The sequence below is a fragment of the Athene cunicularia genome, assembly GCF_003259725.1.
Source record: "Athene cunicularia isolate RWA chromosome 1 unlocalized genomic scaffold, athCun1 chr1_part2, whole genome shotgun sequence".
In the NCBI taxonomy this organism is placed as follows: domain Eukaryota; kingdom Metazoa; phylum Chordata; class Aves; order Strigiformes; family Strigidae; genus Athene; species Athene cunicularia.
In genome coordinates, this window is record NW_020799092.1 from 57,685,279 (window position 1) to 57,703,745 (window position 18,467).

General features: G+C 37.7%; 1 protein-coding gene across 2 annotated transcripts in view; it reads left to right on the forward strand.

Moving 5' to 3' along the window:
• Positions 1-18,467, forward strand: part of CPED1 (cadherin like and PC-esterase domain containing 1) — a 153,716-nt gene that overhangs the window by 74,413 nt on the left and 60,836 nt on the right. For both annotated transcript variants that reach the window (XM_026868166.1, XM_026868167.1), the window contains exons 13-16: positions 2,270-2,334; positions 2,659-2,703; positions 4,582-4,768; positions 7,463-7,631. In XM_026868166.1, the coding sequence (XP_026723967.1) occupies positions 2,270-2,334; positions 2,659-2,703; positions 4,582-4,768; positions 7,463-7,631 (466 nt within the window). The remainder of the gene's footprint in view (positions 1-2,269; positions 2,335-2,658; positions 2,704-4,581; positions 4,769-7,462; positions 7,632-18,467) is intronic.

Here is an 18,467-nt window from a genome sequence, read left to right on the forward strand (position 1 = left end):
AAAAAACATGGTTCAGACTATGGGGCAGAAGAAGGCAAAAGCAAGGAAGTTTGGATAAGATTACTGATCTGCAATGGGAAGAATGAGAGACAGAAGGAAGAAAGAAAAGAGAAAGACACTTGGTATTAAGTGCCAGGAAACCAATCCCACTCTTGAGTCTGCAATTTTGTATTTCCCTTTTGAAGATTAGCACAAGATACTTAATTGGGTGAACTAAATGCCCTCATGGAAACTGTGACTGAAGCCAAGGAAACACTACAAAACCACTACAAAACAGAGAGCTCAACTGTTGGTTAATCAGAAAAAAAAATGTTAATGATCATGTCTCACAAAATTACCTCCAGTGGCTCCTCATTTTCAAGGGAAACATACAAAACATAATCTAAAGAAATAAAATTCATAACTCTACTGAATTCTGTCAATAGTTTGTGATGTGCGCAGCAGCAATCTTTAAAAAGGTACCTTCACAAGCATGAACCCACCTAGGGTACCTGACATACAGTCATTAGTTTCATGAGAGTTAATTGCAAAGTGGGTAGGCAATGAGCACATCTGTGCTTGATAGCTCCTCTAAGATACTAAATAAATAAGGGACCACTCCTACAGATGAAGGTCCCTTCTTGAATAATGGCTTGTGAAGGAAAGGAGTCTGCAGAGGCCAGGATCTCAGACACTCCCTGACTTCCCTAGTCCTGCTGGCTACAATATAATCTGAGTATCTTTCTGCAAAATAATTTCTAACTATTGCATTTTGATACCCTGTTGTAATTAGTCAGAGTTGTTATAAGTGTCTTAATGTTTTTTGACGATAATTACAATCTCTTTACATAGTTGACATGTACAGGTCACACTGTTCCTTTGGGAGCCAGGGCCATGCAGTGGTGGTGGCTGCCACACTCCCGAGATGTCCTCTGGCTAAACCGAAGTCTGACATTTTATAGAGTTAAGACATCTTGTTTTCACCTTACAATAGGATTTGGGACTGGGCAGTCAAAAAGGAACAACGGAGAGAAAAAATGTATTTGATTGACAGGTGTTAGCCATTACCTCCTTGGCAAACAGGAGGAGGTGTGCAAAATGACTTATAACTTGGAAAACAAACTCTAATAGTTTGTTAAATGCCTCTTTTGAAGGAGGTCATCAATATGCATGAAACTAGGGCAGTGTCTAGACACTGCAACCTCAGAACTACATTTTCATGCACACACAGAGGCACATGGATCTGCCAGTTTCTTCTTTCCTTATCTTATTGAGATAATGTAGAAATCTCTGTTTTGTTATTGGACAGTTTACCTTTTACAATGATTGACCTCAATATTGCTTTCAGCAGCTCTTGTTGAAACATTAGTGATGGCTGATTGTACAGAACAATATTGCCACCTCCCTTCCTTGACACAGGCAGTGACTTTGTGTCTTTCAAAATCCAGACTGAATGGGCAGCAATATCTGGGAATAAGCTGCTTTATCAGAACTTCTATTGAAAACACTGGGAGGAAAACATGTGAAAGCTTCAAGAAATGCTAACAGACCTCTGAAAAGGTCTTATCAGCCAGAGGTCCAGTACATGGATCAGAGAGAAGCCTATTGCCTTTCTTCTACTATGCTCCCAAAATGCTATATGAAAGAAAAAAATCTGTGAAGTTAGTAATATAGGCACCACTAGCATGTTAATGAACTGTTACAATTGTCTTTTTTCACTGAGGATATATATATTTTTTTTTTTTTTTCCTCTGGATGTTAATCATGTGATTTGTTTTGAATTAGCAAATAAATTAGAACACATAGATGTTCCTTTATATGAATTCATGTTAATGTTGGCACAGATATTCACCTTGACACAGGCCTTCATTTATATTTAATTCATTTGCAGCAAAGTCTAACTTTAATCTCAAATATATATATATATATATATATATATATATATATTTTAAAAAGTCATAGAAACATTTAAGAGATATGGTTTGGGTTATTTTATTCTTGGTTGTATCTACTTTTCCTTTTCTCAGCAATTCAACCATGTTTTGAAATTTATTTCTGGTTTTCTTTTTTCTTGTTATATGCTACCATTTATTATGGAATGTGTGTTTTCTGTCACGTTCATTCAGGTAATATTGCTAATGTTGGGAATGTGAATCCAGAAGGTTAATCTTTCATGGAGAATATTAAAATGCCATGTGCCCTGGGTTGCCATATAGAAATTTTTGAAAAATGTTCTATGGTTTCTGTTCCTTCCATTCATGTAGAAATATGTCTGCTATTGAATCGACAGGAATTCTCAAGAAAATGCAAATCCTAAGCAGAATGTTCCTTCTGACTTAAGGAAGAATCATGAAGGTAAGGGATCAGAGTAAGTTCTTTTATACATGGCATGTTTTCCCTATTTCTTCTACTTCTGATAACATATATGATTTAGATTATGTTGGTTTGCTTTCCAGTTGGAAGGTCTTAGCTTACTACATATAAAAGACCAATTTGTTCCTTATCTGTGTAAGTTGTTCTGCCGAGCCCATGAGCAGTGTTTATGAACCTAAAGCAAAGATCTCACACTTAAAGTACACAGTATTTTTTATAATTAACACAATGAGAGTTCCTTCTCCTATAGGACTGTGAATCAGGCTTAGAGCAGAAAATTATTAATTGTTTCTGTTTATCTTTCAGTATTGCATTATTCCAGTAAGACTAAAGAAAGACAATGCAGTTATGGTAAGTCAAGGTATTTCTAGACCACTAAGGGGCAAGAAGAAAGATTACTTAAACAATTTTCTTGTTTTTTTCTGCATAACATTTCAGTGAATGGAATGCCTGTGGTCTGTCATGTAAAAAGGATTTTTAAGTAGCAAGAATGTTTATGAATCACTCAATAATTGGGCTATTATGTTAAATAAGCTTCAAGCACAAAGTTAAACATTGCTATGTGTGCATATTAATGTGAGTATTCCAGCACTCATTGATACCTTGCTGCACTTCAGTAGACTTTTGTCCTTTATTTCCAAGAACTTTAGCATACATTTGTTCTTGTGGAATAACCTTTAAACTCGTGTGGTGTTTAATCAGCCTTGTATAAGGCCAGTCTTCAACTCAGTGGTGGAGTTTTAAAGAGCTGCTTAAGAGATGAAGAGTTTTTCTAAAATATGTGCTTGTAGGAATATTTAATGTATATTTAAAGATATGTAATGATTTAAAGTATATTTGCCTTTGGTGGGAGCAATGCTTTCTTCTGCTGTCCTTATTGACACATCATCTGAGGGGTCGCTTTATAAACATGAAACAATTGCTCTGTGGTGGAAAGGCTTTTCTATCCATTGAGCCTCATTTCCTCTCTGATACTGATTTCATGGTGCCTCCAGGAAGTCTTTTGTGCCAGTCAGAGGCCGTAAATGCTCCTGGGCTGGCTGACTGGCACCATTCTGATTGCATTATATTTTATTTTTAAAATACCTCAATTCATTTTCTTTTGAAAATTCCTCCTAATTTTTAAGCTAGTAGTGAGATAGCCTTTCTAGGTGAGGCGTACAGGATCTGGAGAAGTATTCATACTCACCTGTAGGATTTTTTAAAATACCTTCTGTGTGTCAACTTATAAGCTTTTATTCCCCCACAGATCTAGCTCAAATTTTGCTCTTCCATTGGAATAACATTCTCTACATTTTAATCCATTCAAGAGTGCTGAAATTGCCCCGTTTTTTTTTCTCAAGACAGATATTTTGAGGTAAAAAAAGCCCACATAGAACTGCTTGCATCCTTTATAACCCTTTAAAGCCATGCTTTAAGCCACAAGATTTTTCACATATTACAGAGAAAGAGTTTCCTGTATGGAGTGTTTTCTGCTAGTTTTAAAAACATACTAGAGAATATATGTGTAAAGCGAGTTTTGAATGTGTAATTATACTGTAAATCTGAATCCAATAGTTTGGATTAAAATATTTGTCAAAGTGAGTTGCCAGCAAATAATTATTCTCATGAGTCATTTGGCAAACGCTACAAAATTAAAGGATACACTTGAGCAAATAGGATTTGATTGTGGAGATTTCATACAGAGGGAAGGAGCTGGATTTTTTTGATTTAAGAATTTTAATAAAACCTTCTTCCAGCTGTACTGCAAATGACCCTATGGGTCTCGATATCTCCATGTGACTTGTTCTCATGAACAATAAGAGTATGTCTAACTTATTTTGATTTTTATTGGCAATTACACATGTACATAAACCCTGTACACAGGCTGGTACCTAAGTAGGTTATGAATTTTGGCCTTACTCTCCTTTAAGTTTTGCTTAACCAACTGGAGGCAGAATCTCCCAGACTTAATCCTTGCATTTTCAAAGGCTTACTTAGACTTCGATTTTTGTGACTCTGACTAAAGTAATTGGGCACTGAATGATTAAAATCCCTTCAGGGTCTCAAAATTTATCTCAAATGCCAATACACACTCCATTAAGACCTTGAAGCAGGATTATCAGTCTTAGAGTGATCAGGCATTAAAAGTCTTGCCACTGTACATGTTATCAGTCTGCCAGAAGTTGCACGTTACTTAAAAATGTTCATACATTTCACAGTTTTTTCTTTGATGCCTTCTTGGAACAGATAAAGATACCCTATCTCATATCAGGCAGATCTTCACCAGTCCACAGCTGGACTTGAATCCTCAGTTTAACCCAAAGACCAAAGAATACTACGCAGAAGTCCCATTCGACATAGTGACAGTGAAGATAGGAGCAGAACCCTCTAACTGTCAATGCCAAGTACACCTTGATGAGAAGAAAGGGCCAAGGTATGGGTGACAAAACATGAGTGTGAAAACCACATGTGTCCTTAACACTGGAAATATGTCAGAATATTACCGAGTTGTTTTGTGGTTCCAAAACCACAGAATGCCTATAGATTAGTCACAGGAAATTCAGAGAGATTTCAACACTCAGAAATTTGTATTCATTTGTCAAGGTCCTGAAGGCAAAGGTAATGTGTTCTCAAGCCATAATTAATACTAGCTTTATGAAGTACACAGTTGCTAGTAACTTCCCCAGCATCTCCAGTCACTGCAACATCAAAGCTGGGTGGGAACAGACCATTATTACACTGCACACAATAGACAGCAAAGTACTTGAGCTTTTGTATCCAGGCCTTGATTTTGCACTGTGACCTAAGCTATTGCCCCACCGGGCTTGGTCTCTCAGCCAGCAGTCTGCCTATCTGGGTCAGAGTAGGACATCTGGGATCAAAAGTAGAAATAAATTCAAGTTTACTCACTTAGAATGATCCGGTTTAGTCAGAATTATATTATAGGGGATTATCATAGAATCATTCAGGTTGGAAAAGACCGTTAAGATCATCACGTCCAACCATTAACCTAGCACTGCCAAATCCACCACTAAACCATGTCCCCACCACTTCTACACATCTTTTAAATACCTTCAGGGATGGGGACTCAACCACTTCCCTGGACAGCCTGTTCCAATGCTTGACAACTCTTTCAGTGAAGAAATTTTTCCTAATAGCTGATTTAGACATCCCGTGGTACAATTTGAGGCTGTTTCCTCTTGTCCTATCAATTCTTACTTGGGAGAAGAGAACCCACCTTGCTACAACCTCCTTTCGGGTAGCTGTAGAGGGCGATGAGGTCTCCCCTCAGCCTCCTCTTCTCCAGACTAAACACCCCCAGTTCCCTCAGCCGCTGCCCGTACGACCTGTGCTCCAGACCCGGCACCAGCTTCGTTGCCCTTCTCTGGACACGCTCAAGTCATTCAATGTCCTTTTTGTAGTGAGGGGCCCAAAACTGAACACAGTATTCAAAGTGTGGCCTCACCATTGCTGAGTACAGTGGATCACTTCCCTAGTGCTGGCCACACTCTTTCTGATACAAGTCAGGATGCCATTGGCCATCTTGGCCACCTGGGCACATGGCTGGCTCACATTCAGCTGGCTGTTGACCAACACTCCCAGATCCTTTTCCTCCAGGCAGCTTTCCAGCCACTCTTCCCCAAGCCTGTAGCATTGTATGGGGCTGTTAACACCCAAGTGCAGGACCCAGCACTTGGCAATGTTGAACCTCATACAGTTGACCTGGCCCATTGATCCAGCCTGCCCAGATCCCTCTGTGGAACCTCCCTACCCTCAAGCAGATCAACTCTCCCACCCAACTTAGTGTATCTGAAAACTTAATGAGGGTGTACTCAATCCCCTCATCCAGATCACCAATAAAGATATTAAACAAAACTGGCTCCAGTACTGAGTCCTGGGGAACACCACTTGCGACCAGTCACCAACTGGATTTAACTTCATTCACCACCACTCTTTGGGGCCAACCATTCTGCCAGTTTTTTACCCAGGAAAACGTATGCCTGTCCAAGCATGAGCAGTCAGTTTCACCAGGAGAATGCTGTGAGAAACAGTGTCAAAGGCTTTTTATTAAAGTCCAGGTAAACAACATCCACAGCCTTTCCCCTCATCACTAAGTGGATCATGTCATCAGCAAGTCCCAGTTTATGTGATCTTTTAGAGAAGTATAAAGCTGGAGAATAAGGGAGAGACCAAAGTCATCTGGCTCGAGCACTGACCTACAATCATCCATGATGTTTAATTGCTACTATGATCCCTGGCATAGTTTTGGCTTTTCCAACCAGCTCTTTCACAGCCAACAGCATGTGCCAGGGAAAATCCCAATAGGCATTTTGGGCATGACCTGGTTTTGGATGTTGGGAGGGACAAAAAGTGTTTATTTATCTGGGTCAGGTATCAGAACCAGAGAACTGACCTATTTACATGCTAGTCATTAGTGAGTGGATAAAAAAGAAATCAGGGAGTTATTTGCTTGAGAGAAAGAATCCTTAACCATTACAGAGCCAGCTTTGCTCCATGGCATGAGGTGCCTATACAACACTTCATCTTTTGACTGATTATGAAGCAGATGTTTTGCCCTAGAATGTCTGCTAATAATCACTCTGTGCAGTTGTTACTGATCTAATGCCTAATATGCTCCCTGTATTCTCAGTAAGGAAATAGCCTTGATTCATCATTTCAAAAGGAGCTCACATAAAATTCTTCCATTCAACTTTTTAGTATTTTAATATCAACTACCTTGGCCATCAACATGGATACATGCAAAACACTAGTGGCCAATTTCAATGGCTAGCTGACACCTCTGATATTTTTTGTCTCCCTGCTGACTTCACCATGAACTTGGACCTAACAGGAATTATTATCCCTAGTGGCTTCATTCACAGATTTCATGTCAGAATTGTTGCCACTGCCACTTGAAACTGTTTTCACTAAGTTCACTGTCAGTATTTTGTCTTCCTGAAAGAATTGTAAATTGTTAAAAATCTAATTTTACACTGATTTTATTTAAAATAATATGTTAGAAATAGAAGTCTCAAGGAGCAAGTAAAGTTTACCTGCCATAGATAAAGCAGTGTAAATCTTTGTTTCTTTAGTGTTTATTCCACTTCTTTCCTTTTTTGCCTTGCAGCATTGCTAACTACCCCCTTGGCCTTGGATTGAACAAAGTCATCATTCTCGTAACAGATGATTCGCAGCCCAACCCTCTGATTGTGAGCAGCTACAAAATCACAATTTATCGAGAGGACCGCCCCAGTCTGCCTTTATTTGATGACTATATGTTGTGCGGGTTTGTGCAGGTATTCTATCTATTTTCCTTTGCTATACAAATTAATAGTGAATTTAACTAGCTTCTGTTCATCCAGTGGTGCATGGCCAAAGCCAGTTTTGATGAGTTTAGAATCTGAGTTCTAAATGCTATAATTGTATGAAATACAGCATTTACACAATGTTTGGGATATAAAAAGTAAGTCCAGCATAAGTACCTGTTACTTAGGTATTTGAGAGTTCCAAGTTAATTAATCCTTACTTTGGTCAGCAAAATCTTACCTATTAGAGCACTGTTGTTTGCTTGTGAGAAAACCGTCCCTCTGTTTGCAGTGAGCAGACTGCAGTTTTCATCAGAGCCATGGAAATCCTTTTACCAGGAAAGATATTTATGATGATGGTGTGTTTATCAGTGTTCAAGACAAATGCTGATTTACAAATTAAAAGTATTTATTCTAGAACACCAACAAACACAATGGAAAAAACCCACTGTTGATTCTGAAGGATGGGATGATTGTTACTTACATTGCATTGCATAAGTTTGGGAATGCAAGTAAATTACTCCTTACAAAAAACAATACTTAGGAAGCAGTGGGTGTCTTGAATGAAAAAAAGGACAAGAGTGTCTGACAGGGTTAAAGAAGGGCTGGGGAAGGGAAGGGAAGCCTGAATTAGACACAAAATTGGAAGAAATATAATGAAAGAAAGGAACAGTGAAGCTTTCATTTAGTGAAACTATGGTAATAAACATATTCTTCATAAGATAGAAAACCTGGGACACAGGCTCGAGCAGAGCTGTTTGAATTTCAAAGTTTGAGGACTATATGTTGGTACTTGATATGATGGGCAAAGATAAGCCAGTCAGTTCAAAGAAGGAAGTAACATGGTAGATCATAATCAAGGGCAGTGCTTTTGTCTGTCGGATTTTAAATAGATTGGTGGGTTCATTCTAAATATTAGAGAATCCAGGAAGAATATTTTTAGTCACAGTTAATTCAGCAGCAAGGAATCAGGATTTTCAAAGCCATAATGTTGAAACTGTCATCCATGTTCATGTCAAATATCTATTCCTATCTTTATTTATCTTCTTTATGAAGTTCTTTATATATCAATATATCATTTTAATAAAATTTATTTCCCTTCTCCAGTTTCTCTCTCTATACTGCAGAAGAGGTTGGTAGATGAGGGTGGGAGAAGGCAAAGCATTTTATGTGATGGGACAGATCAAGAGGGATCTTTTTTTCTTGTGGAGAAATAAGCACTAGGCTTAAAACAGGAGCCAAAGAGATTATAAATGTAGATAGCAAATTGTATGTTGACAATAATTATCTCAATCTGCAAATCAGAACTGTCAGGGAAAATGTATGTAGTAGTCACAGCCTAATGACTGCTGATCTGAATACCTGATTATGGTTCGTCTGGCCCTCTACTTATTATTTGTCTCTTCTCTTACATTTATCTTACAAGCTCAAAAGGTCAAGGACCATCTTTTTGCTCTTTGTACTGACTCAGCGTTAGATCTTGTGGCTGCTACAGTAAATCAAATAAGAAAAACACATACAATATCTAAGATTTCAGTTCAGGTGTGAATTAGTATGAAAAGGAGAGAAGCAATAGCTTGAGATAGAGTTATATTACTAGAACACACTGGCTGGAAAGATGTGAGGAAAGCTCCTCTTGCCCAATTTGGGGCATGTATCTGGGGGTAGGAACAGGAATTCAACCTCATACGCATCCTCCCACACTAGAGTTTACACTGTTGTCAATGTTTTATGATAACATTTATGAGACTGAGTATGAATCTTTGAAGCACTGTAAAGGCAAAGAGATCTAGAATGATAAAAATGAAAAGTGTTTTAGAAGTTTCTTTTGATTGAGCTTTGTTTTCTGCTCCTATGTGAATAACTACTCTCTAATTAATATAATTGTTCAGAGCTAGGGAGGTCTTCAGGAATTTAGAGTAAAAATGAGATGAAAAACATTCTTGTGGTATCTAATGAGGGCTGTGAGGATACAGTGTGAGAATTTAAAACATTTTTTTTTAGATATGTTAAAGGCAAAATTATCAGAGACTGCCTTTAAAAAACAAATTAAGACTGGAGCTGGAGATAGAAATGGCATTCTAAAACACTCAGAAGTCTGCATTTTTTTCTCCTTTTTCCCCATTCGCTAGTACAGAATTTGTTGCCTTTTACTTAGAGTGATGTTTTTTATCGATACAAGACTCAGGTCTCAAATAGCATCATTACATTCTGCTTTTCATGCCAGAGAACATTATGTGCTCTTGCAGGGTGGGTTAATATGCCCTGATCAATGGCAGGAATGTTTTTTCTCTTAGTAACAAGACACCTGTTTTAGGAGCAAAAGGATAAATCAGCATGAACTGATGGAGTCTCCTTTGGACACTTGACTAGGCACAACTGGGATCACACATGGGGAGAGAAAGGTCACTGACAGTGGTGTGGTCTTTCTCACAGAAGGCTTCAGTTAAAATTCTAATCCAGCATTTTTTTTCCCTGACTTTCTTTTATGTTTAATCCCATTAGGATATTCAGGTTTCACTGCAAAATGATACTATAAGGAAGGTTACAATAAAAAGACAGTGTGGGATGCTGTTTCCAGTCTTCTAACAAATCTCACGCAGTTGAATAATCCTGGATTACTTTCAGGGCTATTGAATTAAGAAGTGTGTGGTTCCAAGACTTACAGCTCCTAAAAGGGGAAAAAATATTGTCCTCTCTCTTTTTTGATAGCAGCTATAATATCCTCATTAAAACCAAATTAGTAGGGAATAAACCGTGGCATTGCCAGAGCACCTTCAGCAGCTTTGGTTGCCTTTCATTGTGTGTTCTTCATTCTGACAGTATTGCTTAGACTGCAGATGGAGAGATTATTGGTTTGTGATTTAACTTTATTTTGTGCAATTGTTGACAATATTAAAATCAAATGTCCTTGAGAGAAGTGGTGCTATTTCATTATCACCTGTGAAGCTGTGATACCAAGGTAGAATGCAAAGCAAACAGCAAAAACCAGTGAGCTCTTAAAACAGGACTATCACCTTACCCTCAAGTGAAAGATCCCAGACTATGTACACAGTCATAAGGGTCAAAATATTTTAGCTATTCTATTCTTACACTGCCTGTTATCTTTAGAAGGCAAACAGATTTATCTATGCCTCACTTGAACTGTGTGGATGCTCCCTCTTTGATTGTTAATCGTTGCCTAGTTGTAATTATGGAAAGTAACTAGTGATGTGCTTAGGGAACTTTGAGACTGTGAACTTTTGTACCTATAGTGTCCTGCTGCCAAGTGTTTTGGGGGTTTTTGGGTTTGGATTTTTTTTTTTTCTTTTTTGTTATACAGTTATTTATTTGGTTTTAAATTGTGAGTAATGGATAGCTAATATTATATTTTATAAACCTAGTGTGTATCATTCTCTTTGTGCATTTGCACAAAACATGAAAAGGTACTTTCCAGAATCAGTGCAGTGCAATGGGCTGATGCTCTGGCTGTCCTACAGCTTTCTCAGGTCTGAGAGAATGGATTTACAAGAGAACAGCTTTAAAAACTTTCCTAAGTGCTATTATCTCTTATATTTTTATGAACCCTTTTACCATATTAATTTCTTAGAGTCCAGAGAGCATAAGAATTCCAACAGAGTTGGTAATGAGGTACTGGTATAGCATTGCTGGCTGTGTAACAACAAATGGCTGCGGTGCAGCTGGCAACAAGATGCCAACAACAGGATGTTGATTCTTTTTTCTGTCTATACACTTCCATTGATGAAAAGACAATTAATACCTAGGCCTAATATAATAACTATATTCAACTTTATTGAAGTCTTTGAGGGCTAGAGATACAAAAAACATTTAGAAAGAAAGCAGCCTTAAAAAACCCACAAGTAATTTAATTTTTTTGTTTTGTGAGATATTAGAATACTTATATTTTTTCCATCTCATTATACATTTCCCAATGAAAATAAATTTACTACATTTAAAACTGTGTGCTATTACAGTTACAATGCCTTTCATACCAGACCATACAAGAAAAAATTGTCAATTATAGAAACATGAATTAACTCTTTGCTTAGTGCTTTCATGAAAGATTTCAAAGAAACTTACAAATATTAAATAATATCCATAAAATAAAAATAAAATAAAATAAAAGTTTAGGAGAGAAACAAAGAACATGTCCTGTAGTAAGATAGACTTGACGCACGTTAGTCTCTTCTGTATCTCCCATTAGCTGCATTAGATTCAGTGTGACTCCCCTTACAAACCACACATCTCTTCTGCCCTTAGGACATTGCGGATACCATGTGCACACATAGTCTTTGCAGTGCTTGTTGCAGCAACAGCTAACCTTCTTCACAGTTCTGGGTTTGAGTATCTTGCTTGAAAACACACAGAAAGTGCATCTCTGAAACTGAATATCCAGCCTAATTATATCAGTGACCAGACTATATCTTATCTGCAAAGTTAACTTACTTCCCTTTTATTATAGAGAATAAAAGAATATGCATTATAGGAGCAATCATCCATTGCATTGTTCAGTATTCTCAGATCTATAGCTGGTGAGAACTTTTTCAGTGGTTTTGAATTTTTCAGAAAACAACAAAAACTGCCCCAAACTTAAAAAAAATCGTTTGAGTAATTTTATTATTTTTTTTAAAGATCTCTGATTATGGAAAAAATAATAAAGGAAAGCAAATGCTTTCTTCAAAAGAAGATGTTTTGATTCAGATAGGGTTATTTGATTAAAATTCAAAATTTATATTGATATAACTGTTAGGATAGAGATTTTAGCTATTGTGCAGTCCAGACTACTAACTGTTTTCTGGGACAAACAAAAAGACCACTCATTATTAGATCTGAAATACTCAAGCCTATACTTTAAATTTTCTTCAGAAACACTGGTGAGAGCATAGTATGACAGTCATTTTTTCCAGGAGCAATGCCAATTTAAGCCTCCCTTTCCCTGCCTGCAGCTACTCATGAACCAGACGGGAGAACTTTTTTGTTTTAAATGGACTAGTTTCTAGGAGAAGGTTCCCAAGATTTCTATGTGAACACAAGGGAAGGGGTAGATGCAGGGTAAAGCAACTTTTGCTTTATTCATGAAAGTAATTCACATCAAGATTGGGTTTAAAGCTCCTGCGAGTGAATAGTTATAGCTGTGCAGAAAAAAAGTAGAGACCTGGTTTTAAATGAGCAGGAACTTCACGTTCAGAAATTGTAGAAGTGATTTATGCGTGAAAACACATAAAACACCAGAAGTACATTTGCATTGCTATTAATCTATTAAATAAAGTGTAAACTAGTTTGTTTTTTTCTGTGCCTGCAACCCACTGCCCAGGAAAGATAAGGCGGTGTTCACATAACCTTGAGGAGCAAATATGTAACAAACTGAATACATTGTTAAACTAGAGGCATTTCAGATGAAAATCACAAAATGATTAGAGAGCTAGTACAGAGAGACTGCCACAAAAAGAAAGGTGAGGACTTATACCTTCAACTGCTGTATGTCAACATGGTGCAATTAATTTCAGGGGAGCAATTCCAAATTACACTGATGGAGTGCCTGTCCTGACAGAAAAATATGTCTAAATTATCTTCCATTGTATATGCCAGACAGTGTTAGTGAGTGAATTCACTTGCATAAAACTGCTGAAATTTTTAGTAATTTTCCTAACATTCATGGTCAAACAACAGTTTAGGAAAACCTAAAACCTGTCTGAAGGGGTTTTAAAGTATTTAAAGATCAAGGGATAATCACCATTCGCTGTAAGTATAAAGTGAACAAGCACCCAAAACTAATAACACAACTTGGTGCTTCTAAAATGTGTATTTATGAAGATATAGAAGGTAGAGGCATAAATAATAAATACACTGGGCTAATGTGCAAGTAGAAGATTAATTTCTGTATGTATCTCAGAACAAAATGTTTTGTAGAGTCAGTGTGTTCTGACTTTGTCAATATCTATACCATTGGGGAGAGAAGGCTTGCCATGTTTTCTTAATTATAACAAAGACTTCTGTGATGATTTAAAGCATTGATTTGCAGATGACTCAGAGGAACAATTAACCATTGTGATGGATCTTCTTTACTTTTATACAGTTCTCTGCTGAGCTCCTTTAGGATCTCAGCATCAGAGATGTGGCTGTTAGGCTGGTATCTTTATAGTAGCCAATATCAGCTTCTTTAAGAAAAGGTCCTCAAAAGCTCAACAGAACATAGATTTGTCCTTAGGGGGAATCAGTGTAAAGCTTTGGGTTTTCTCTGGAAATCAAACACTCATTTTCTTTGCCTACACCATTGACTTCATATTTAGTCAGCACTATCATCTGGTAATCATGGATTCCCAGAATCACTGTTCACTGTCAGACATCTGCCAGGCTCTGAACAGGCCATAGAGGGAAAATGGGCACATCTAGGCTATAAGGTGGGAAAAAACAGGAAAATAATGAGTCTGGCTATGCTTCTACTTAGGCATCTCTTTCTCTAAGCATGGAGTGAAAGTTTGCTTTACATTTTCATCTTGTGTCTCCAGTAGGCTGTACCTGACTAGGATCATCATACTTTCCAGCATCTTGGGGATGCCACATTACAAAGCCCAAACTTCGAGGCTCAAGGTTGTGTTGGGTCCAGCTGATGGAAGAAAAGCATATAGTCTTCCAGTTTAAAGCATTTTACTTGCACTCCTGATTATATATTACTTGTGCTTAGTCTTCCCTATATAGCTAACTTTCCTGTTGGACATATGATGTAAGATTAATACTAGATAGACTCCAGGAAACACATCCAGAAGTATCAGGCAGAGATTGAAGAGAGTGGGTCTTTCCATGCAGCAGCTACATTTGTCATTATTACAATGCATTGTACACAGGAAATGGTGTGTTACCATCACTGATGGATAACTAGCCACCAGTGCTTTGAGATAATCTGTGTGAATGCTGATACAGCGATTCAAAAATTTTAAGCCAATAATGACTGAGATGACACCAACAAACTATTTTTTTTTTTTTTTATGATCATTAGGCAGAGGAAATATTGGGTTGCTATAATTAGCCCCTGAAGAGATAGAAATTTTTAGGCAGCTTTCAGCCTTCATTTTTCCTATGGTCTCTTTCCTTGGGTAGCACTCTTGTAGTTAAGAATTTCTTAAATCAGGAATTATATCAGTCTTCATCACTATTGAATTTATTAACACCAGCTAGCGTTGTTTGTAGCACCTCCTACCTCAGCAACGGAAAATTTAGTACCCCCTCCTCTTCCTTTCACTCTCTGTTTGAAGTTCAGCAAAGTCTTACTAGGAACATCATACCATCCTAGACACTCAGTTAGGTGACTCCTGACTTGAATGATTATTTTGCTATCATGCTGCCATAGAAAAATGTAATTAGTATATTATTATGTGAGGAACAAAATCATAAAAGATAAACCTCAATGACCTGATAAAGCAATTCTCTTTTGTGTGTTCAGGCTGTTCTTCCCCTCATACAGTTACTGATGTCATCCTGGTGCTGGTGAGGAGTATGATTGGACATTTCAGACTGGCAGATGCCTTGCAATACCTGCTCCCTAGGGTGCTGTAGGATAGGGAGATGCTGAGACAGATACAGTGCTGTGGATGCAGATTGTGTAAATACAGTGCTATCTCTGAGCCCATCAAGGACTGCTAGTACAGACAGGACTAGACCCAGGTTTTTCTGATTCCTTGCCTTTAACCACAGGTTTGAAATGTCTTTTTCAATAATAGCAGTGAACCGTTTTGAATGGCTGTGAAAGGAGACAGACAACAGTAAACACTGGGTAGGCAATTCAGCTCCTGGGAGAACACTGTTCTCTGGAAAAGCTCATCAGAAAAGCTGTTTTTATATAATTCTTGTTAGCTATGGAATTATTGCTTGTGCTGTGTTATTGGGCAATCATCCCACATATTTAGAATAGGTTGTCATTTATGGTCTTTTTTTTTCTCTTATTTTGGATGATTTCAATATAGTACAGGCCCAGTAACACCATTGGAATCGATTATATTTTGCTAGACAACTGGTAGCAGCAAATTCTGCAGAAAATTCCATGTAGCACAGACTTCTTTGTGCTTATTCTTGTTTCCTCCACAGTGATTCCTCCATGCATTTCTGCATTGTGATCCATTGGGCAGGAGAGGTACAGCTTGATGGACTGATGGTTAGAGCCCTTTAGGGAAAAGAGGAAGGCACCTGCTTGAATCTCCTCAGCCTGAGGCAGGCAGTGGCAGCTCCTAGCATCCAGCCCTGAGCCGGGTGCTGCTGAGATGAACTCTGTGTAATGTACTAATGATATCACCTTGTGAAGGCACCTGAGGTCTCTGGAGAGGAACAGATAGTGTACTTGGGGTCTCCCAGTCACCCTCTAACAACGGCTGTTTTCCCTTAATTCCACAGGGAATGTAGCTTAGTCATCTCAATCACTATGGTGGGCCAAACTCTTGCTTTCAGGCTTCGCACTGTCTACAAATTAGGGAGTCAGAGTGTAGCCCATGTTTTTTCCATGCTTCCATTTCTAAATGTGCAATATCAGGGTATAAGCATTAACTCCCAAGTAAAGCGTAAAGCCTTACAAGTCTTTCGATGAGCCATGTAAATATGAGAACTGCAAAGTATGAGTTAAACAGTCCTTTACGAGCTCCAGGAAGTGCAATGACACTAGTATAAAGTGTCATTGCAAAAGTATAATAATAGAAAAGGGTGGGGAGGCAGAAAAATTCACATAAGGTTTCTGAAGCCTCACTGAAATATTTAACTTGTTTTGGGTAAATAGCTGTGTCAGTGTTTGCATTCTGTCAGTGTACCTGATTCATGGAGAGAAAGTTCATTATTTAGAAATAACTTGCACTGTATGACAACACGCAGAGAGTTACAACCATGATCAGACTTCCAGTTTATGTCGCAGACATATCAGTACATGCATATGAGCAAAGTATTTTCAAAATATGTGTTGCACATGCAGCTGGTGTTTTTTATAAATGGTCATTGTAGTTTGTACTGGAACAAAAGTTATAAGGTTAAACTTCAGTAGCTTGACTTTCTCTCATGGTCATAGACATATCATGAGGGGTGCATGGTGAAACTGTCTAGAGCCAAGTTTAGGGGACATAGAAGTGGCATGTTTTAGTGCACAGTTGTGCAAGTACACTCCAACTCTTCCAGTTCTGAGACTCTCCAAGTAGACTGTCATTTGGATTTAGTAACTGCTTCTGTACGCATTTTTGTGATGTATATAATAGTAAAAGAAGAGAAAAATATCCTTAATCCAAGCTCTTTGAACAGGGAAAAGACTCCCATGGACTTCAGTGTACTTTGGATGTGACCTAACTACACTTACTTTGTTAACATGAGTCTGCAGAAAAGAAAGTATGCCTACTGTTGCACTCCAGAAATAATAGCTGTGCTTTGATCCACCTCAGCTTTTGATGCTAGAGAGAATTATTGGTGACATTTTGCCATTAGAAAGCTGTAATATGAAGTAGAGGGTAAAGATTGCTAAGATGATATAAGGAGAAGACTAATGAATCATAGGAATGATTCCATAACTCTTCATAGTCATTTGTCCAGTCTTTTAATGATACTCTTATAATTCTGATTTGGTAAAATAAAAGCAACAAGGGTAGTTCTGCAAGTCAGACATATAGTACAGTAGAACAATGGAGATTGAAGTGATTTATTGCTGCACTGCCTAAAGGCTATCACCTCTTCTGGCTATATGATCAAAATGCATATTTGAAATTCATATTGTTTTCCCTGTACATTATGTTGGTAAAGAGGTTGTGACATGACTGAAATCCTGCTGTGGGCTTCATGATCTGACATAGAGGTTTGACCATTTTTATTTTCATTGAAAGAGCCAAGGATGCTATGGCACCAAGAATGAGTAAATTACTCAGGCTGCTACATGAAAGCTGGTAAATGGGATAATCCTATATACCAGTGAATACCTGAAACAAAAGTGAGACCTAAAGGTTTTTTCACAATATGGGACAGTTCTTGCATTCTGGGCTTGTCCCAGATAAAGTGGAAAATTCAGTCACCCTTGTTTAGAAGCTAGAGAAATGGGGTCCTTCATGGACTGAAAAATTATAGAAGTATTTGGTCTAATTCATGTCTCTCCTAGCATCAGTCAGAGAAGTTGTACCTAGGTCACAGAGCCATAGCCATTTCATAGTTTCATCTATGAAAACTAGAGGAAAGTCAGAATCCAATTTCCTTTCTCAAAGTTCAAGAAACAAACAAGGAAATAGGTGTTCTTGATTATTTTATTTTTCTTCCTCAGTAGTTTCTTCTTGTAGAATGTTCTTATATGAGATCCAAACCAGAAAGTTGTTTAACTTCTTATCTGGTTAGTCAGATTCTTTTCTGTATGAAGTTATAAATATGTGAAGCAGTTTTTACAGTTTTAAAGAGTGCTGGTATTGGCCTACGTTACATCTAAGTAAGGTAGTGAATACTTATTGCGTGGCTAATCATAGTTTAATTGGTCTGATGTTGTGTTTATTTAACAACTTGATAAAAAGCAGTAATTAATCATTGAGAAGTATTCACTATGCAGGACAAGCCTAACACCCGAAGGACCTGCCAGAATCAGGCAGCCAGTCCTCCACTGCTCTTATTCCTTTTGAAGTCAAGGTAAATATAAACCACAACTACCAATACAAGACAAAAAAGAGTCTCAGATTTGATACACTTTGTAATTATCTTCACTTAGAAAATCAGGTTCACAGTACATATCCATTGCTATTTCTGTAGCTGTAAAATTGTCTGTATCCTACAGAGAACTGTTATTCTCTTTACCTAGACCTCTACAGTTTGTGTTTCAAAGCTGAAATCCAG